Here is a 22,205-nt window from a genome sequence, read left to right as displayed (position 1 = left end):
TTTATTTTGAGACAAGGTTTCACTAAATTGTCCAGGCTGGCCTCAAACTTGCGATCCTCCTGCATCAGCCTCCCTAGTAGCTGGGATTGCAGGTGGGCACCTCCATTTCCATGTAGTTACTTTGGAAGCAGAACCAAACCTTAGTATTTTATAAATAAAAGTTTGCCAAGTGATATAATCTTTTATGATATTTATCTTAATCCTATCTAAAAATCAAACATTTTTAAATGGTCACTTGACAATAAATGCATGTCAAGTTTTTCTTCCACGAGGTATTTGTCACTGTGAGTACCCAATGCATCGGAGACCTTATCTATGCAGAGAGAGTGAATGCCTGAATTCCCTGAGCCAGCCTGTCTACACCTCTGCAAAGCAGTCCACCTTGCTTAGGGCTCTAATAAGCCTCTCCTGGCATACCTGGGCCCTGGGAAAAAGAGGCATTCAGGTGGCAGGAGTCAAGCAGAGGCTGAGCAGGCCTCAGGAATTCATTTTCAGAAGCCTCATCCTGGGGTGAGTCAACACTCATCAATGCAGCCTGCAGGTGCAGGGTCCGGGCTCCTGATGGTGTGCTCTCATGAACTTTGTTCTGTTCTCACCTGACCAAGGCTGATCATCTCCTGTCACCATGCAGATTGAGCAGTAAACTTCTCAATCTTGTAGATTCCTCTTAAAAACAATTAACAGCAGACAATAAACTGATCTGAATCAACACAGGAACAGGGAGAGCTAGGTGATAGGTCACTATTTTATCACCTGTAAACAGTTTTCAAGAATGTTATGGCCCCTGAACATTTTTAATGCACCCTTCACCTACTGCTTCAGTCAACAACAGGCAGTGGCTGCCTGAGGCAATTTTCATGTTAAATGCAGTTCCAGGCCCGGATTCTGTTCTTCTCTTTTCTTTCTTTCTCTCTTTCTTTCTTCTTCTTTTTTTTTTCCAGCACTGGGGTTTGAGCTTAGGAGTGTGCTACCACTGAGCTACATCTTTGGTCTTTTTTTATTTTGTTTTGAGATAGGATTTGGCTAAGTTGCCAGGACTGGTCTTGAACTTGTGATCCTCCTGCTTCAACCTCCCAAATAACTGGGATTACCAGCGTGCAGATCCTATTCTTCATGTTATTCTAATTATTGTGCCATTGAAGCTGAGGATAACTATTTAATGTATTCATCCCTTATAATTATCCTGAGAATAGCCAGCTATGGTAGATGGTAGTACATGCAAGTGGGGAGGCTGAGGCAGGAGTATTACAAATTCGAGAATTCAAGGCCAGCCTCAGCATCTTAGTGAGATCCTGTCTCAAAAATAAAAGGGGGGGCTGGAGATTTGGCTAAAGCGGTAGCGCGCTCGCCTGGCATGCGTGCGGCCCGGGTTCGATCCTCAGCACCACATACAAACAAAGATGTTGTGTCTGCCAAAAACTAAAAAATAAATATTAAAAAAATTCTCTCTCTCTCTCTCTCTCTCTCTCTCTCTCTCTCTCTCTCTCTCTTTTAAAAAAAAATAAAAGGGGTGGTAGTGCTGGAGAGGTAGCTAGTGTAGAGTGATCATGTGTTCAATCCCCAATACTGTGAAAATAGATAGATAAATAAACTCAGAATGAAAAGCATTTGATTTTTTGCATGCTGTATTTCCTTTCTTTATATAATAAATTAAAGTCCTCTGTGCTGAGGACAATAGTATCCTAAGTGGTATAAACAGTAATCTGGCTGGGCAGATATATGTGGTATATGCCTATAATATAGTGGTAAATGCCTATAATCCCAGCAAATGGGGAGGCTGAGGCAAGAGTATTGCAAGTTTGAAGCCAGCCTCAGCGACTTAGCAAAGCCTTAAGTAACTTATCAAGACCCTACTTCAAAATAAAAAAACAAATAAATAAAAAGGGCTGGAGATGTGGCTCAGGTAGAGTGCCTCTGGGTTCAATCCCTAGTATAAAAAATAGTAATCAAGCTTCAGGCAGAACTAGTAGCAATGAACTAATAGTAATATTTGTAACTGCTTCATAGTTTATAAAAATGTTCACACTATTTCCTATGTGTCTCAAACTAAAAATATCTTCTGCTCATCTCCATCCTCAGTCTTTTAATAGCCACTAACAGGACCTGGGGCAAAGCTCCATGGTTCAGCCTGTCTCAAAGCAAATACTGTGTTTACCAATCTCAGCTGATAGCCAATTGAGATGAGCACTGGGGATGTGGGAATAGATGAAGGTCTCTTCCCTATAGCTACTGGGGGAGATAGATACAAGTTACTATGAATTGTAGGGAGTTGTGAAATAGTAATAAGCATGCAGAATCCAGAAAATGTGCCTAATTTTGCCCGAGAGGAAAAATTATAGGATGTTTCCCTGAAGACATGAAGCTTGTACTAAGACTTAAGGAGGAGCAGGAATTTTTCAACCCAACAAGGAAATAAGAGAATTCCAGGAAGAGGGAATAGAGTATAGGGAGGTAAAAGGATTGTAGAAGATTGGCATGTAAAAAAAAGGGTTTGACTGGAGAGAAGGGCAGCCCAGGATGGCCGCTGTGTGACATGCCAAGGTATTTGAGACCTTTAAAAACTCATAGTCTAGGGCTGGCAATGTGGCTCAGTGACAGAGTGCTTGCCTGGCATGTGTGAGGCCCTGGTTTTGATCCCTAGTACTGAGGGGGCGGGAAGAAAAGCTTAGCTTAGGATAAAAAATTGTAATGCATCTAGACAATGATATATTGTTCAGCACTAAAAAGAAATGAGCCATTAAGCCATAAAGAAGACAGGCTTGGTGGCAGGTACTTGTAATCTCACTTATTTGAGAGGCTAAGGCTGGAGGATTACAAGTTTAAAGCCAGTGTGGGCAACATAGTGAGACCCTGCCTCAAAATAAAAACTAGAAGGGGCTGGGGATGTGGCTCAGTGTACAGCACCCCTAGGTTCAATCCCTGGTACTGCCAAAATTTTTTTTTCCTCATGAAGAACTGTGGAGGAAACTTCAACACCCCCGGACCACAGCCATGACCTTTCTCCCCTCTGCCTCCTGCCCCCATGTTTTCTCCCCTGCAGGAAGTGTCAGGCTGAACCCTCAACACCACCCTTGGTGATTCATGCCTTACTCCTCAGGGTTGAGGGGGCTGCTGCTCCCTAACAAGCCTTCTCCACTCCCTACCCAGCCAGCCTGTGTCCTTTCTTCTTTCCATTCCTTTTATTCTTTTTGAACCACTCCTCTTCAGGTTTGTGACTTTTGTCTTCAAAGTCTTTGTCTCTTCTTTCTTTCTCCCCCCTCCCCAATGTACTGGGTTTGAACCCATGGGCTTGTGCATGCTAGGCAAGTGCTCTACCACTGAGCTACATCCCCAGCCCTTCTTATTTTATTTTGAAGCAGAATCTTGCCACGTTGCCCAGCTGACCTCAAATTGCAGTCCTTCTGCCTTAGTCTCCTGAGTTTCTGGGATTACAGGCATGTACACTTCTTTTTTTTAATATATATATTTTTAGTTGTAGATGGACACGATACCTTTGTTTCATTTGTATGTGGTGCTGAGGATCGAACCTAGCACTTTCCACATGCGAAGCCAGCGCTCTACCACTGAGCCACAACCCCAGCCCAACATGTGCACTTCTTTGTCTTCATTTATAAAAGAAGTGGAAAGGAAGCTTAGGCTGTCGGTTCCACTTTCTTAGCAAAATTTCTGTGGATCTCCACCATGTGGAGGTAGAGCTGTGTTAAATTTTCAGGAAAGCCTGGGGCTCCACTCCCAATCCACCTGGGACTTTTTGGAGATGTGTTGGGACATTCCTGATTCCTTTGACCCCTATGTGGCCTAGGGAATGTAGGTGAGAGATCTATATAAATTTGTAAGACAGATAAAGTGTGAAAATTTCAGGAACCAATGGTGACCTCTATTGTCTCTGGAGTGGTAGAGAATGCAATTATTCTCCATTTCTTTCATCTTTTGGAAATTCCCTCTCAAGTCTAACTGTAGGTTATGCTGTCATTGTCTAGAGCTGGAGGATGGCTATAACTTCATGATTATGAAAAAACACACAAGGAGTTGGAAATCAATTACTTGAGTCCACCTTACCAGAAGTTCAGGTCCCTCAACAACATCCTTACTCACTTTAATCTCTCTTATTTACCAGATGAGAACATGTCAGCAGTCACTAAGAACCCATCACAGACACTTCTAGTGCTGATCCTGGGCTCCCCCATATCCTGGGAGAGATTGAGGTGTTGTAACTGCAGAAAGGAACTGAAATTTAATAGGGCTCAACCTTATCAATCCCTGGCCTCCAATCAGGGCAACACTTGTGACATATGTAGGGAGATTAGAACCATCTGCTCTCCCCGTCAGGGCGACAGTGAAGGTACCAGTCACTGAGTGACTGTGCCCTAGTTATTAACCCAAAGGCTCCTGAAGTACATTCAACTGTTATTAGGCTAATGTGGGGGGCCAGTTTCCAGTTGAACCTCTGCCCTCCTGGGACTGTACGGTAACTCAAGGTGATAGGGTGGGGCACCATGGGAACCTGCTCCTGGACAGCCATTTGCTTTGGGAGCCTTAGGCTGGGGCACTGCCTGCTTTCTCTCAGGAGGCATCCCTGCCCATCAGGTCACCAGCATTGCCCTCATACTCTCAGTGCTCTTTCTCACCACCTCGTGATGTTCGAGGTGCCAGCCAGCACCCACAGTTGCGGATCAGACAACCTAGTCACCTGCACAAGGGGGTGTGTCACCCGGGCTACATTCCAGCAGTCTCTCTACCAGAGCCAGTTGACCTGCAGTGCCCTCTGGTGGTGCTGGGAATGGGTCTGGGACCCATGGCCATTTCCAGGAATTAGTATTGGCTCTGGGTTTGGCTCCCTAGAATCCTCTGTTGGCTAGGCCAGGGAGCTCTGAAAAACCTCATCTCTCTTCAGATGCCATATTACATCTCAGGTTGATGCCAAGGACTACCTAGGCAGCCGGTAATTGCTGGGCCTAGAGTCATACTTGTCTTTCTTTTCTGAACTGGTTGTCACCCAGGGGAGTTGTACTGGGCTTCTTGGCATCCCCCAACCTCAAAGCCATCACAGCTGAGCCTACCTCCTCTTCTGGACATTGGAGGAATAGGAGGTATACAGAGGTCAATGCAAACTGGGGACACCCAGAGTAGAGGGAGGGATATCTTCACAGTAGGGGATAAGTATGGGAGGAATTCCAGGAATTTTCTCTTTTTGTGCACCATCTGTAGACTGACACATAGAGGAGTCATGATTTGTATGTGGGTTGGGGGTGTGGTCAAGCCTTTGAAAATCATGGAGATTCTCCCTGGCCTCAGTCTTTGCACATAAATCATAGGAAAAATCTGAAGGCATCAATAAGAAGAAGCAATATCTTCTTAGCAGGCAAATTTCAACAAGTGCCTACAGGACACAGGATTCAAGTGTGGCCCTGGATAAGAAACTGGGCTTCTCTAACCCAGATAAACTTGGATCTTCTGGGATGCTGCAGGTTCAAACCAGCAGTTGTTCAACTGTTGAGGGACATGAGGAACTGTGAGTTATTGGGTCAGCGTGGAAGCATCTTGGATTCCCAATGGTTCTTGGGTGGGGGTTGGAGTCAGGGAACCCTGGGCTGCCAGAGGGGTCATGCTACTTCAGCACTGAAGATTGGACAGCGTCCACAGCAAGTCCATGATACTGAAGATCATCACTCCCCACTCGAAAGGACTACAGAGGTAGAAGGCAGATTGGAGCTTCAGGACCTGGGCTGTGAGTGACTTGGGCCCTGTCACCTGTGCTCATAGGGTTTGGTCTGGAGATCCAGGGGAGTTAGACTCTTTCCAGGTATCACATAAATAACATTTTAGAGTTCTTCAAATTACTTTTTACACACGATCTCTTTACCTTACATAGTTCAAGAAAGTAAGCCTGAACATCCTCTTTAATAGAAGAGGGAGCACAGAGGGAATAACCAATCCATCTAAGTCACACAGCCAAGGACAAGTTTGAACCAAGAAAACTTCAGCACCTGCTGAAGTTGTACCAGATCCATCCCCAAACATGGAAACTATGGTGAGAATTCCTTATTAAGGGGGGCACCAGAAGCTAAACAGCCAACATAGAAGAGAAGTCCCTTGGTGGGGATGAGTGTGACTTAAAGCCCTAGGAGGGCCAATCTGAAATTAAGGTGAGAGCCATGGTTAGGCTGGGGCTCACACTGGCTTTGAGGAAGAGGACCCAGGCTCTTAAAACAAAAGAACCCCATGACTGTCTCTACCTGAAGTCTGTGATGGCATTCAAGACCCATCATAGTCCATCCATCCAGACTATACTTCCCAGCATCCACTCCTTTGGGCCAGAGGTCATCTGCTTTCTGGTCAATCTACACTGGGACTGGGGTGAGGCAAGAGAGGAGTCTAGGGGCAAATTTCAGAAACACTAATTCTCAGGTTCGTGCAAATGCAGATCAGAAGAGGCATGAACCCAAGAATGAGTGTCTTCTCTCCTTCCCCCAGTTTTGCCTTCATTATAGGCCTTAAGCTCCTAGGGAACAGAGACCGTCTTCTAACCTCTGAAGGTCCCCAGTGCCTCCGCAGAGAAGGTCTCACAGTTAGAGCCCTAATAAGCATTTTTCCGGGCCAAGCCTCAAGAAATGTCTTTTATTCCTTTAGGAAGAGTGGCCTAGGATGGGAAGGGCAGTTTCCTGTGTGCTACATGAACCAGTCGATTCCGGTTTGATTGCCAGAGATGAGATGGACAGGAGAACCCAATGTTTGTGGAGGAGGTTTAGTTCTATTTCTTTTTATACGCGTGCAACAGTCCTATAGAGTGGTGGTGACTTGATCCAAGCCACACAGCCTCGTAAAGATAGGGATAGGGCTAGATAACAAGTTCTTTGACGACGAGACCTAATCAAGACAAGACCTGGTGATAGCTACTTGATGCACATCGAGTATATCGACGCTCTACTAATGAGGACTGGACGAGGGAGCAAGATCCATCCATTGCTGTTGACTGCCAATAAGTGCCGAACGCTGATTGGCTCTGGTTTAGAAAACGAGCGGAAGGGCGTGCGCTAGGAGCTGCTGCTTGAGAAGGGCGTGAGCCAGTTGGTCTGGCGCCATGGCGTCGTTCAAATGCAGCACCGTTTTGTGCGTGATCTGCTCCGAGAAGCCCAAGTACCGCTGCCCCGCCTGCTGCGTGCCCTAGTGAGTGGGGAATTCGTGGGGGTCGGGGAGCGCGAGTGTCCGGCCGGGTCTGGGCTGGGCTCTGCGGGAGAGGCCGTCGCCTTCTGGGCTGACTTGGGCTGTGGTCTCTGTCGTTGCAGCTGCTCGGTGACCTGCTTCCAGAAGCACAAAGGTAAGGCCCAGGTGTCCCCGCTTTAGCACCTGGCCTCCTCGTGTGTGGCACCCCCCCCCCAGTGCCTTCAGGGGACGTGGGCCTCAGGCTGCGCCTCCTCCAGGCCTTGCAGCAGCGCCGGATCCGCCCGGAGCTCCTCAGACCTCCCAAGCAATTCTGTCTCACTCGGGTCACCATTTGTTCTGTGAGAGCCTTGCGTCCTCAGTCTGTCTCTAGTGTCCTGTACCTCTCCTTGTGTGGGGGGACCCCTGTAAATGCTTTCTCGGTTTTTAACAGTCAACCTACTTCTATCCTGGCTTTATTCCTACGTGCCTCTGTCGTTTTCTTTTTAAAAAAGAGTTGACTGCTTTAAATCTCCAAAATTGTGATCTAAATAAACCTTTTCTAAGTAAAAATCAAACAAAACCCCTAGACTGCTTTCGTAGCAAAATCCTCCATAGCTGTTCTTAGCATGCTAGCGTGGCCTCTCACCTTTTGGCAGAAGCTTCTCTGCTGAGGTTAACTAGAATGTTTCACTCTCGCTCTTTTTTTGTGGTTCCGGGGAGGCATGCATGCAAGGCAAGCACTCTTCCAACTGAGCTTTATTCCCAGTCCCAGTTTCTCTCTTTTAAATAGTATCTTATTAGAAACAATGATGTAGACCTATTTACAATAAAAGGAGCAAAGTCCTTGATAGTGTTTGCACTTAACAATCTGTACTGTATCATTAAGATCTGTAAGGTATCTTGAAACTGACATGCGTGTAGAAAATTTAATTGCCACTCTAGTTTGTTTAAATTTGTGGAATTTTCCACGTTTTATATTAGTTACACCTGGGGAGGAAACTCAGCAGTGGAGTGCTTGCCTAGCATGCTCTAGGCCTGGGTTCTATCTATCTCCACACATACATATACACACACACACACACACACATATATATATATACAAGCATATTTATATGTGTGTATATATATGCACGTGCACACACATATACATGTTTTATGAAGATAAAATACCTTTCTGCTTTTTTTTTTTTTTTTTCCCGTACTGGGGATTGAACTCAGGGGCAATTAACCACTGAGCCACATCCTCAGCCCCTTTTTTATTTTTGAGACAGGGTCTCACTAAGTTGCTGGCCTCGGACTTGTGATCCTCCTGCCCCCACCTTCTCAGTTGCTGGGATTACAAGAATGTGCCACTGCGCCTGGCTGCATTTTTTTTTTTTTTTTTTAAGACAAGGGATTTTAGCCAGGCATGGTGGTAAATGCCTGTAATCCCAGCAGCTCCGGATACTGAGGCAGGAGGATCTCGAGTTCAAAGCCTGTCTTAGAAGTGGCCAGGTACTAAGCAACTCAGTGAGACCCTGTCTCTAAATAAAATACAAATTAGGACTGGCTTTATACTGCCAAGTGGCTCAGTGGTTGAGTGCCCCTGAGTTCAATCCCTGGTACCAAAAAAATAAAAGACCAGGTATTTTAGAAAGTAAACTCATTAGTTCTACTACCCAATAAAATTGTGGCTAAAAGCTTAATATAGATTCTTTCAGATTATTTCCATTCTTGTGCCATTACATAAGGCTTTTTTCTTTAACTTATTATTTTTCTTTATATATATGTATTTACTTGTTCTAATTAGTTATACACAACAGTGAATGCATTTCGACACATCACACATAAATGGAGTGTAAGTTCTTTGTGTGGTTGTACATGAGTTACACAGGTCACGTAATTATTTATACACATAGGGTAATAATGTCCAATTCATTCTATTATCATTCCTACCCACTCTCTCTTCTCCCTTCACTCCCCTCTGTCTAGTCCAAATCACCTCTATTCTCCCACCGCCTTATTGTGAACTAACATCCATGAATCAGAGAAAACATTAGGCCTTTGGTTCTTTGAGATTGGTTTATTTTTACTTAGCATAATATTCTCCAGTTCCTTCCATTTACTGGCAAATGCCATAATTTTATTCTTTTTAAGCTGAGTAATATTCCATTGTATATATATATACCACAATTTCTTTATCCATTTATTTGTTGAAGGGCACCTAGGTTGGTTCAGTAGTTTAGCTATTATGAATTGAGCTGGTATAAAACATTGATGGGGCTGCATCACTGTAGTATGCTGATTGTAAAGGACTTTTTTTTTAATCCCTCAGAATTTCAGCTATAAGCTGGGAGTGGTAATCCCAGCAGCTCAGGAGGCTGAGACAGGAGGATCATGAGTTCAAAGCCAGCCTCAGCAACTTAGTGAGGTACCTAGCAACTCAGTGAGATGCTGTCTCTAAATAAATGTGGCTTAGTGGTTAAACACTCCTGGGTTCAATCTCCAGTACCAACCCCCCCAAAAAAAAAAACCAAAAAAGAATTTCAGCAATGAGATTAGACTACCTAAACACATCCTTATTTGATTTTATAGCATATTTTGGGCACTTTAAAAGAATCAGGATATAGAGTTTTAGTTCATTGATTTAAAGGACGTATTAGATGGCTGATATAACCACTGTTTAACCAGACCCCTACTGGTGGATATTTGAGTTGTTTTGCTATTCCTGATACAGGCATTGTTAAAGTATGATATCTAAAATATTTAATAAAGGAATCATTTCTGGGCTGGCAGTGTAACTCAGTGGTAGAGCACTTGCCTTGCATTTGAAAGGCCCTGGGTTTGATCCTTAGTATACACACAAAGTTTTCTAACAGGAATTTCTTTTTATTTCTCACTACTAGGGATTGAACCTAGGGGCACTCTACCTACATCCCACTCATTTTTATATTTTATTTTGAGATGGGGGTCTTACTGCATTGCTGAAGCTGGCCTGAAACTTGTGATCCTCCTGCCTCAACCTCCTGAATCACTGGGATTACAGGCACGTGCCACCATATCCAGCTCTTCTTAGAGTTTCTACACATTTGTTGGACACTGTTCATTTGTTGTCTTGGTTTCTGTGAATATCTCTTGTGCTTGACTTCTCCCTTCCTGAGAGTAGTGTACCTCACTACTCTCTGGGGCTCTTGCCTCCCTTTCTTTTTATTGTATTTTTGTGTTACTGTGGATTGAACCTAGTGGTGCTCAACCACTAAGATATATCCCCTGACTTTTTTTGTGGGGGTGGGTACTGGGGATTGAACCCAGGGATGCTTAACCACTGGAGCCACATCCCCAGACCTTTTTATTTAATTAATTTATTTATTTTGAGGCAGGGTCTAAGTTGCTTAGGGCTTTACTAAGTTGCCAAGACTGGCCTCAAACTTGTTTTTTTTTTTTTTTTTTTTTTTTAAGAGAGAGAGAGTTTAGAATTTTAATATTTTATTTTTTAGTTATCGGCAGACACAACATCTTTATATGTGGTGCTGAGGATCGAACCTGGGCCGCACGCATGCCAAGAGAGCGCGCTACCGCTTGAGCCACATCCCCAGCCCCATATTAATTCTTTTTTTTTTTTTGGATGGTGCTGGGGATTGAACCCAGGGACTTGTGCATGCGCAGCAGACACTCTACCAACTGAGCTATATCCCCAGAACTTCAAACTTGTGATCCTCCTGAGTTGCTGGGATTACAGGCATGCACCACTGTACTCAGCTTAAACATTTTTTTTCTGGATAAGACCTCACTAAGTTTCCCAGGCTGCCCTTGAACTTGTGACTCTTCTGCTCAGCTTCCCTTGTAACTTGAGATGGTATGGTAGGCATGTTCCACTCAACCCAGCCCTCTCTTCCCTTTTTGAATGTTGTTTCTCAGTTACTTCCCTTTGCTTTCCCATGAAACTTGGGATTCTGTCTTTGACCTTCTCTTTTTTTTGGGGGGGTGGGTACTGGGGATTGAATTTAGGGGCACTCAATCACTGATCCACATCCCTAGCCCTATTTTGTATTTTATTTGGAGACGGGATCTCACTGTGTTGCTTAGTGCCTTGCTTTTGCTGAGGCTGGCTTTGAACTTGAGATCCTCCTGCCTCAGCCTTCTGAACCCTTGGGATTGTAGGTATACACCACCATGCCCAGCTTATATCTTTCTTTTCTCCTTTTCTTTCCTTCCCCCTTTCCTTTTTCCTTTCCTTCTTAACACCCAAATATATAGCTCCATTTACTTTTTGGGGCCCTAGAAACCAACGGCTAACTCCAAAATCTACCCCTCCTTTCATTCCCTCCTGAGGTGTAGCACAGCCTTAAAGTTAGACCTAGATTCAAATTCTGCCTCTGCCACTTAACTCTGGACCTTGGGATAAGTTTCTTTATTATAGGAAAACCTAATTGTGTCTTGAATGCTCTGAAAGGGTCCATTGAGACACTTTATCTGACAGGGCACTTGCTGATTAGTCACTGACACTGGCAGCTATTGTAACAACCCCCTTTCTGATTAGATGCTTGCTCCTTTTCACAGCATATTGTTTACTAATCTTGTTTCTTTAATCTGCCCCCATAACCCTTTCCTATTACCATGTGCTCTGTTGACTCTTAAAGTTCTTCATTGGTTGTTTTGCCTTTAGTTTTATCCCCTGAGTCTCTGGTTTACCAGCAGTACCACCTCCCCCATTTCCTAATATCTCTGGAACATTTTCAAAGAAACCAGGCAGCTCAAGATAGGAAAGAAGTGAAACTATAGCACTGGAAGCAGGGTTGGGAGTCTGAGGTCCTCAATGCTTGTCCTGCATCCATGTGGCAATCAGAAGCTTATCACCCTGTGACCTTGTTGGTGCTGGGGCGATATTTCTGGAAATGCAAATTTTACTCTCCTATGCTAAGAACTCTGGCTTTCTAGTATGGAAGGCAGTGTTCTCTAAGGAGACACATTGTCATGGTGTCACTGTTATCAACTTGGTTGAGCAGAGATTGGTGATACTATGGAGAATTGGTTCTGGGGCTCAAATGTAGATAGTGCAATGTAAGAGACCATTCTGCACCACTAGAGAACTTTTCACCCTAAAGGCCAGTGGTGCTTTTGCTGAGACATTGGTGGGGAAAGACATACTTCCTGTGGGGGCCATTCTTTTGCTCTGGCTTCCTCTTGTGCTCCAAGTACCTGCCAGGCTGCCCTATCAGCTGGCAATTGCTTATCACTATCTCCTAATTCCTGACTCTACTCCTTTTCTGCCTAGGCATAGACCTTTTCCTCTGCCAATAATGCTCTTCTTTCTACCTAACGCTCCTCTAAGAGTCATCTTGGTGATGTCTCCTGGTTTTCTCAGGTGGACTTAGACCAGATCCTTCTTCTGTGTGTCTAGCTATCTCCCATGAGTAAAGCCTTCAAAGGTGGGAGTGGTGACTTTCATCTGTGTATTCTCAGTGGCACTGGTACATATAAATTTAACATCTGAAATTGCAGAGAAAATCATGATGCTTATTGAAGACACTGTGTGTACTTATCATGGTGGAAATCCTGTAGATTAGGGAAGGAGAATGAGAACAGGTTCTTGAAATGTGTGAACATAGCGTCCTTAAGCCCTTCTGTTAGGCTTAGGGTTTTTCTCATCCTGTCCCTCTGATGTCTCCCTTCTTCCACATCCATCTCCACCCAGTACACATGCTTCTCCCTTGGCTTGGTGAGGAGGTGCAGCCTTATCACTGAAATGGAAGGTGTGTATGTCTGAGATTTGTCTTTTTCAGAGCAGTGCAACCCTGAAACTCGTCCCATTAAGAATAAAAGATCAGCTGCTCCTGTGAAAACTACACAGCCTGAGGAAAACAAAGGTGTGTTGTTTGGATGATTGATTTCAAACAAACCTAGGGGAGTTTTCAAAGACAACTAATGGAAAGAAATGAATCTAAGACATGGGCTGCAGAATGGCTTTGTTAGGGAGCAGCAGTCTTCTCATCCCTGACCCCAAGAGTGGGTCATGAGTTGTCATGGGTGGTGAGAGAGCAGCCTGACACTTCCTTCATGGGAGGAAACCCAGGAGCAGGAAGCAGTGGGGAGAAAGGCCATGACTGTGGTATAGGAATGTGAGGTGGGTTCTGCTGGTAGAGGCCTTTTCTGGTCACAGCTGTGGGTTTCCCTGCCTGAGGCTGACTAGCTATCAGTTAACCTGAGCTAGGCTGAGGCAGGAGGTTTCCTTTGTTTTGGGTCACTTCACTGCTGCTGGGGACTCCTTCTGCTGGGGTAATGGGCTGTCATTCCATCTATCCTATCCATCCATGTAGAATTTCTTTCGTATGTCCTGGGTTATGTGTTATTCCAGGCCTCTGGTTCCACTAAAGAGGTATTGAAGATCATAGCATAGGGATGGGCCATCTCTGCCCTTTGGGAAACTTCTAGTTGGGTTTAGGAAGGGCCAGTAATTTCTGCCTACGTGGAAGCTCAGGGACTTATGTTTGGCATGTTTTTACACATCAGCTAGTTCACTGGCCCATGGAGGTGGGGTGTTAAGAATTAAAATACCATGTTCCAAGCTCAAAGACCAGAGGGAAACATACTTTAAGTGCTAGGATGCATTTAAGTAAAACCACCATTTTTTCTTTCACCTGCTTTTCCTTTTTTATATAAGAGTAGTATAATTGTGAATTCCAGAGATATTTTTATTTTTAACTACTTGTATACCCCATCACTGTTGGGTGTGCACTTTTTTTTTTTTTTTCCTTCGGGAGTACGTGTTAACATCTGATGCACTGGCTTTGACTGTTAAACAGATTATGCTGTGTGTTTCTTAGATGATGACTCCTCTATAGCCGATTTTCTTGATAGTGATGAGGAAGAAGACAGAGTTTCTTTACAGAATTTGAAGAATTTAGGTAAGTCTGTTCTGTATTTATTTCCTTGTTAACCATTGAGATAATTTTATTGTTTAGAATTTGTTTTTGGTGGTGCTGGGGATCAAGTCCAGGGCTTGTACATGCAAGGCAAGCACCCTCCCAACTGAGCTGTATCCCTAACCATCTACCCACCTTTTTAAAAACACATTGGAGATCAAACTCAGGGACTCACTCATGCAGATAGGCACTCTATCACTGTGCTATACCTCCTGCCCTAATTTCCTTATTATTTTTTGAAATATGACTTAAGCTATTAAAAATGGTGTGGCATACAGGGCCTTTCCTTTCCAGCTGTACAGTTTTGTAAACCTGAATGATTTCACATCTCCTGGCCTGGCCACAATGCCCATTGTTTCTTTTGTCTAGAATCTGGATATTGCAGGTTGGCAAAATTCTGTCCTTCCTTCAAAGTACAGTTTAAGTTTTCTTGGCTCAACTAAGCTTTTCTTGACCCATGTCTCTCAGAATTAGGCACTTGTCTTTGCATATTGCCTTGAACTTATCAGTTAATGTACCACTCATATTTTATGGTATTTTGTCTTATACATCAATTTGTAGGGTAGGGACCAGTATTTCCCTTATCTCCTGTGCTGGATTTATAGTCCATTCCTTAGTGCAGGCTAGTATCACAAGATTAAAATTTTCAGGGGGGAAACAGATGTTAATAATGTACATTTTTGGGGGCTGGAGATACAGCTCAGCAGTAGAACACTTGTCTAGCATGTGTGAGGCCCTGTGTTGATCAGGACTATACACACGCAAGAAGTGTGTAAAAATAGCACATTTTTTTTGTAGTACTTCTTAGTCTACTATTTGTATGAGTTCTATGTATAATTAATTTCATTCTTTCCAGTCAGTCAGGCTAATGGGTTGGTCTTAGCACTTGATACCACTGTAGTGATGAGACAGTTGTAGGGCAGGGTTTGGTTCCAGCAGAAATCATCTCTAGGATACTAATACAATGTAAATGCTGGGTAAACAGTTGTTATGCCGAATTATGTATAGGCAAAATTTTGTAACTGAAAAATTTTAACATTTTCAACCTGATTAATTATATCCATGGTTGAGAGACCCATGGAGCTGGGGGTATGACATAATGGTTTACAGGGATGCAAGAGTTTATTACATTTAAAACATTTAGCTTTTAGCCATCTGTACATGTTCCTACTTGAACTTAGGCTTTTTTTGTTGTTCTTTTTTAAAGGGGAATCTGCAACATTAAAAAACTTATTGCTCAATCCACACCTTAGACAGTTGATGATCAACCTCGATCAGGGTGACAACAAAGCAAAGCTCATGAGAGCCTATATGCAGGAGCCCTTGTTTGTGGAGTTTGCGGACTGCTGTTTAAGGATCGTGGAACCACCACAGAATGAGGATTCTTAAAATGCATTATTGTGCTCTTTGGTCAAGCACATGCCTGACTCCCAGAACTATCTAGTCTTTGCAGTGGGGTGGGTCAGGAAGCAGCTAACGTTGTTGGCCTCCAAACATGGAAGGTGGCTTCCCAGATGCAAGCTGACTGCTGAGGTTGTGCAGGTATCTGTTTCTTGACAGGTGTGTATGTTTCAGGCCATGGGGAGTACTCAGTGTAGCAAATCCTTTATGAAGAGAGCTTGACATTCATAGGGTTGTTTTCAAATGTTTTATTTTTGGTACATAACTTATTTGTCATGTTTCATACTTATTTCAGTTGAAAACTGATCAGTGTTACTAAGTAAAATCAAGATATAGTGGTTCTCTTGTACATTGCATTGTTCATTGTCCTTGGTCCCCGATTTGATTGTTTGAAATTAAATAAGTCAACAACTTATTAAATAAGGTTTTTGTTCCTTTGAGGAACTAAATGCAGTTTTTCCCAGCCAAAGTTCTAAAGCCCATGTTTGCCTGTTTTCTAAAGTGCTTGTGGGTGAATGGGTGCCCCACTGTAGTGACAGATCAAACTCTAAAAAACAGCCTCATCTGCTACCGAGTTTGATCCATGAAGTAGTGAGTGAAATGGTAAGTTCTCTGTGGCCTGAATCCTGGCTTAATCACTAGCAACCCTCACACCTCTCAGTGCTTGGGCTACAGGCCTGGGCCTTGCAGCCTGGAGTTGTTTCACGTGCATACATTTATAGTTGCTGTGGGATAGTTTGGCAGTTGTGTGATTAAATGTCTTTGGCAAGGCATCTGGCAGGAAAAGGCCTCATGGAAACAAAGGCACTACAGATCACTCAGCCAGGTAACACCAGAGGGTAAGAAGAGGTCACACATGGATTGGCCTGTGTTTTTCTAGCAGAATCTGATTAAAGCCAGTAACACTAGAGGGTGAAGGTTCAGGGCAGGTGTCGGCGTAGCGCAGTGGAGACTTTCTGCAGTGAAACCTTATCGAGCCCTGGGGAGAAAGAGATTTAGCTTAGCCCCAGCTCCCAGGAGTGCCAGGTCTTAAAGGTACCTCACAGAGCCAATGTTAGAAATGTGAGGTGTGGACAATTACTGGTCTGAGGGCCATACCAGTGGCAGGACTTTGTTAATGTATTTTTTTAGAATTCTGAAATAGAATCCAATATCATATTTCACATCCATTCAGTATGAGACAGATGAGGAAACCCTAGGAAGGGGTAGAAGTTACCACTTGTCACATTCCTATGACTGCTTCCAGCTGGAAGATCAAAACATTTACACTTCTGTTTACATTTATGCTTGCCTGTGAGTTTTCATGGGAGTGAGACTCAGGCACTCAACCAGTGAGCCAGCCCTTTGTTGTATTTTATTTAGAGATGGAGTCTCACTGATTTATTTAGTGCCTCTCTTGCTGAGGCTGGCCTCCCGAGCCACTGGGATTATAGGCATGTGCCACTATGCCCAACTTGAAGGGAGATTTTATTCAGATTATGGCCTATAGTAATTCCTCTGGTTTGGAAATTGACAAAGCAGAAGGAAGGAAACAATTTTGTTTGCTCCTTGTTGTGGTCCATGCAACACACCGAGTGTTAGCCATTTATAGATGAAGAAATGGAGGCTCTCAGCTTCACCCAGGTCATCTAGTGAAAGGGACACAGCCAAGACCCAGATCCTGAGGTTCTGCTTCTGAGCGCTAACACACCTATCAACTTTCCTCAGCTGATTTATGAGGATAGGCTTTCTAGGGTGAACTAAAAAGCTGTGTGTGACATGGGCTTCCTGAATGCTGGCTCACTCTCTTCTCTAGCTGCTCATATTATAAAAGCAGAGGACTTGGACCATTGATACCTGTTTCTCATGTTTGTCCTCAGCTGGAAAAGGAGAGATGAACCAAGTAATGAGGAAAACATGCTGCCAAATCCAGTGTTTTGTGAAGTGACAAGTCAGTCCCACTTGGGATTAAGTAAAAGGACATTCAAGCTCTGTATGGTGGCACATGCCTATAGTCCCAATGACTTGGGAAGTTGAGGCAGGAGAATCAAAATTTCAAGGCTAACCTGGGCAACTTAGTAAGACCCTGTCTCAAAAACTAAAAAAGGCTGGGGGTATGTAGCTTAGTGGTAGAGGACTTGGCCTAGCAGTAGCAAGGTCCTGAATTCAATTTCTAGTACCATAAGGGGTGGGGACTAGAAGATTCTGGAAGATAGAGTCCCAGTTTCAATAATGGAAATAATCAGAACTTGCAGCTGGTTGGGAAGCTCAGGCTTCGGGTTTACCCAGTAGGGTTAGGGAAGGGTCTCCTCCCAGCCTTAGTCTCCCTGCATTCCCTAGACAGGTGTGAGGAGCTGGACCTGTGGTAGGTTAGGACTGCTATCCCATCACACATCTTACCTGAGGTAGTGCTCGGATGGACCTGACACCAGCCTGGTCTTGTTGTGCTGTCTGGACACTGGAGCTCCTGGAGCTGCTTGAGGGAAGCTGGAGGCAGGCATGGACTACCAGTTTTCTCTGAAAGCCGCGTATACCCACAGCTGCATTGGCCAGGACTAGTCCTAGAGGCCAAAGCCGGATTATTGCCCCTAGGAGCCTGGTCTGCATTGGGGGCAGTGGAGAGTTCGGGGAACCATGAGCTTGGGAAAAGTGTTTTTCTTCCAAACCATCCAGTTCTTTAGAAGCAAGGAAGGCCATTCTGATCTTAAAAAGAAAAAAAAAAATTTTTTAAACTTTAGATTTCTCTAGTCCTTTTTTTTTTTTTTTTTTGGAGGGGGGGGGGTTCCAAGGATTAAACCCAGGGGTGCTTAACCACTGACCCTAGCCCTCTTTATACTTTATTTTGAGACAGGGTCTTGCTAAGTTGCTGAGGCTGGCTTTGAACTTGGGATCCTCCTGCCTCAGCCTACTGAGCCACCGGGATTATAGGCGTGCACCACTATGGCTGGCTTTCTAGTTCTTTTAATGGAAAATACAAACCAAACTATTTTTAATAAATCAGTTTAACAAGATGAATTGAAGGTACCTGATGTGAACAGCTGGATGCCAAGAAATAGAAGAGTCCATGTGGCAGAAAATAAGGCAGTTGCATAAGCAACAGCCTTTCTGATAGGCCATAGAAGTTATGCATTTAAAGTATACAAATCCATGGTTTAGTATGTTCCAGGAGTTAAACTCATGCCACTGTTTATTATCACTCACTACCACCATGGGAGGAGCTGCCTCTGCCTGTCTTGCACAGGAGGAACACAAGGCTGAGAAGCTGAACATCCTGCCTGACACTGCCCCCCACCCCCATTCCCACCCACTTGGGTCTGTCTGGTGCCAGAATCTCTGTGAGCTGCCCACCCTGACTTCTCAAGTCGTACTCACTCTCCACTTCTGCCATGCGTGCTTGATGACTGTGGCTGCTATGTGCAGCCTCTGGATGTGTTTCCGAGTTAACCAGGAACGAACGGCTAAGAGGTTTGCCCAGAAAGAGCAAAGAGATAACAATGGTCATTAGAGCACTTGGCAACCTGGCTGTGCCAAAACATCAGAAATGTGTTTTATCTAAAGTATTGGTTACCATGTACTATTATATAAAGTTCTAAAGTCAACACATGAAGCAAAATGGGGCTTGTTTTTCCCTGCTAGTACTGGGAATTAAACTCAGGGGTACTTTACTACTGAGCTGTATCCCCAGCCCCATTTTATTTTTATTAAAAAAATTTTTTTGTAGTTGTTGATGGACAGAATGCCTTTTTTACTTTTATGCGGTGGTGAGGATCAAACCCAGTGCCTCACATTTGCTAGGCAAGTGCTCTGCCACTGAGCTATAGCCCCAGCCCTCAGCCCTCAGCTCCCAGCCCAATTTTAAATGTTGAGACATGATCTTGCTAAATTGCCCAGCTGGTTTAGAGTTTCAATCCTCATGTGTGGCTAGGATTATAGGCACATGCCATTGCACCTGGCTCAGGATGGGTTTTTAAAAACATTTCACACAATGGTGGAATGAGATGGACAAATATCATTACTTAGACTGCACATATGGTGTGATACTACATCATGTACAACCAGTGAAATGAAAAGCTGTGCTGCAGTCGTGTACAATGAATCAAAATACATTCTGCTGTCATATATACCTAATTAAAATAAATTAATTTGAATTAAAAAAAAAAAAAACACTTTACACTCAGAGCCTACACACTGAGTGATACCTGGGAGGCTTTGACTGGCCAGGCCCAGAAGGATCACCTCCATCTCATACTCAATCCCTGGCAATGTCAGGAATGAGAGGGTTTTGGATCATTTGTACTTCCCTGGGTTCCATCCCTGGTGCTGCAAACAGGAAAAAAAAGTCTCAAAAAAAAAAAAAAAAGAATGGTACTACATGCCTGTAATCCCAGTGATTTGGGAGGTTGAGGCAGAAATGTGTGAGGCCAGCCTTGGCAATTTAGACTGTCTCAAAACAAAAAAATAAAAATGGATGGGGATGTAGCTCAGTAATAAACTGCCCCAGGTTCAATCAATATTTACTTATTTATACTAAATAAATGGATAAATAAAATAAAGTCCTCAAATTTTCTTGCTTGCTTTGAGTGTATGATACAACATCATCATATGCCCAAATGCTGATAAAATTAATTACTGGCTGGTGGGAATTTCTATTTCCTCCTCTTAAGGTTTCAGCATATTCTAATTTCTTTTGGTATGATTATATAGAGAACAAAGGATACTCAATTAAATAGCATTAAAAAACTTTAAAGACAAATACAAAAACCACCTGTTATCTCCCCAATCCAGAGAGTTGTACAGTATTTATTTACCTTTACAGTTCTTTTTATGCCTCTACACATAAACACACCTTACAAGGGTGGGATCATCCTTAATCTATAGTTTAATATCCAGGAAGTGGTGTTCCAGTAAGTGTATAATAGTCCTCAAAAATATTTAACTGTGTCATAGGGATGATCCATAATTTAGCCATGATTACACCCCTGTTAGCCATTTGGGCTATTTCTACCATTTTTTCAAAATAAGACTGGTATGAATCTTTTCCTTTGATGAATCAAATGCTGTCACTTTTACCTTCTTCCAAGCCCTGCAGCCTAGCAGGTATTGATTTATGAAAAAGGAATGAAAAAGACAGTGGCATAAACAGCTATGTTGGTCTGAGAAAAGGGAACTGAAGGCAAACATTTAGCCTAGGTAGGAACGATTTGGTTTCCATTAACCTGCGGACTCTGGGCGAGGTGCACAGGGGGTTCAAATCCTAGGGCACCCAGGGTTTGCCATCCACCTACCTGCCTGAATGAGGGTGGCAGCTCGCCTCTGCCTCTTCTGCTTTCTACGCTGGTGTTGTCTCCAGCCACACTGGATGCAGCGGGCACACTGCTCCAGCACCTGCGTACGTCTGTTTTCCAGAAGCTCTAGCTGGAAGGAGTTACGTCCACTGAGGTCCTCAGCCTCTCCTCCCACTGTCCCCAGGAGGGCCCAGACTGTCCTGCTGTGGACAGCCCGAAGCGAAGCTGGCAGGCATAATCTCATCCCTCAGCCAGCTTACCATGAAGTCAGTCATGAACACCTTGGTCCTGCCACACTGCAGTGGAGCTGGTGTGCACTCAGCTGAATCAACAGGTGTGGCTGCTGTCCCAGTTAGTGCTGGCAGAATGTGGAGAATGTCCTGGAGGAGAGTCTGCAGTGTGGCCGCCTCACCCTGTGGTGGCTGTTCTGGGGGATGGAATAGAGACTCCATCAGTGCATGGTCCTCTCCGCATGCTTTGGTAGTCCTAAAAAACTGGCTTTGGTCTCTTCAGCATCTTCCAAGCCTCTTTCCTGCTCTTCTTACCTCCAGCCTTTCCTCCCTCCTCCCATTTTTTGGGGGAGACCAGAAGCAGTGGCTCTGTTGTCTCAGGGACCTGCTATTCTGAGGAGTCTTGGAGTCCCCACTGTGGCTATGCCCTAGAGTATCCTGCAGCCTCCATGGCCTCAGGTCTCTTTGGACAGGCTAGCAAAGGGGGTGATGCCACTAGAGCAACTCCTTCCAACCTGGCACCCCAGGCCACTCAGCCTGCATTTATTTACATGGTCCCAACATCCTGAGAGGCAGAAAGGGCAGCTGGGCCACTACTGCAGCTCCTGACCCCTTACTGCTTGCCATTTATGGAAAAAGAACAAATTCCAGTTCCACGAAGGCCCAACAGGTCCCACTGTTGCCCTCCCATGTCTTATGGGGCTAACTCCTGTGCAGGAGGATTTACCTGAGGGCTCTGAACACCTTTAGCTGCTCAGGGCCTCCCTGGAGACACAGGCTACCAAAGCAGATGCCAGCGATCAGAGACAGCCGCAAAATCAAACGGCCCACAGGGGCTTGGGCAAGAAACATGAAACAGGAAAGCTAACCAGACAGAGGAGTAAGAAATGAGTGAAAAGAAAGTGATGAAACTGCCCAAGAGGGGAGAAAAACAAAGCAGAAATGTCTTATGAAGTCCCATGGGCACTAGGGTAGTGCTTGGGTGGGTGGGGGAGTAGCCGTGGCTGGGGATCTTGTGTCCCATTCCTGGCCTCCTTATTCCTGCAGCCTTGGTTCTGTCTACATGCCAGCTACCTACAATCAGCCATGGGCCAGACTTCCCCTGAGGTTAAAGCTTGCCCAAGTGCCTTCTGACAACTCCTGGGACCTGGAGCTCGTCAGTCTTGGAGGGCTTTTGAGCTTCCCCAGACCTCTCTGGCTTTTCCTGTCTGTGTACTGGTCAACCCCTACCAAGGCTGACCAGTTTCTTCCACACATCTCTCACC

The 22,205-nt window shown here is 44.4% G+C and overlaps 2 protein-coding genes across 7 annotated transcripts in view; one reads left to right on the top strand and one right to left on the bottom strand.

Annotated features, from left to right (window-relative positions):
• Positions 1–6,988: 6,988 nt before the first annotated feature.
• On the top strand, positions 6,989–16,262 carry Znhit3 (zinc finger HIT-type containing 3). 2 transcript variants are annotated; one of them, XM_026397985.2, is made up of 5 exons: positions 6,989–7,167; positions 7,287–7,318; positions 12,906–12,989; positions 13,926–14,027; positions 15,253–16,262. In XM_026397985.2, exons 1-5 carry the CDS (start codon positions 7,082–7,084, stop codon positions 15,432–15,434), a joined length of 486 nt encoding a protein of 161 aa, XP_026253770.1. In that variant the 5' UTR covers positions 6,989–7,081; the 3' UTR covers positions 15,435–16,262. The 2 variants fall into 2 exon arrangements, with proteins under 2 accessions (XP_026253770.1, XP_026253771.1); XM_026397986.2 differs by having other exon boundaries at positions 6,997–7,167; positions 13,947–14,027; positions 15,253–16,254.
• A 22-nt stretch (positions 16,263–16,284) lies between these two features.
• Positions 16,285–22,205, bottom strand: part of Myo19 (myosin XIX) — a 28,086-nt gene continuing 22,165 nt past the window's right edge. For 2 of the 5 annotated variants that reach the window (XM_026397989.2, XM_077801372.1), the window contains 2 exons: positions 21,668–21,776; positions 21,034–21,137 (listed from right to left, as the gene is read on the bottom strand). In XM_026397989.2, coding sequence (XP_026253774.1) covers positions 21,119–21,137; positions 21,668–21,776 — 128 coding nt within the window. In that variant the 3' untranslated portion in view covers positions 21,034–21,118. Of the gene's footprint in view, positions 16,426–17,825; positions 18,129–18,797; positions 18,884–20,710; positions 20,841–20,970; positions 21,138–21,667; positions 21,805–22,205 lie in introns of those variants that run through there. The other 3 variants (XM_026397994.2, XM_026397988.2, XR_003301640.1) reach the window with 3 other exon arrangements.

The sequence above is a fragment of the Urocitellus parryii genome, chromosome 7 (assembly GCF_045843805.1).
Source record: "Urocitellus parryii isolate mUroPar1 chromosome 7, mUroPar1.hap1, whole genome shotgun sequence".
Lineage (NCBI taxonomy): Eukaryota > Metazoa > Chordata > Mammalia > Rodentia > Sciuridae > Urocitellus > Urocitellus parryii.
Note: the sequence above shows the minus strand (reverse complement) of the source record. Positions and strands in the feature narration are given on the sequence as shown.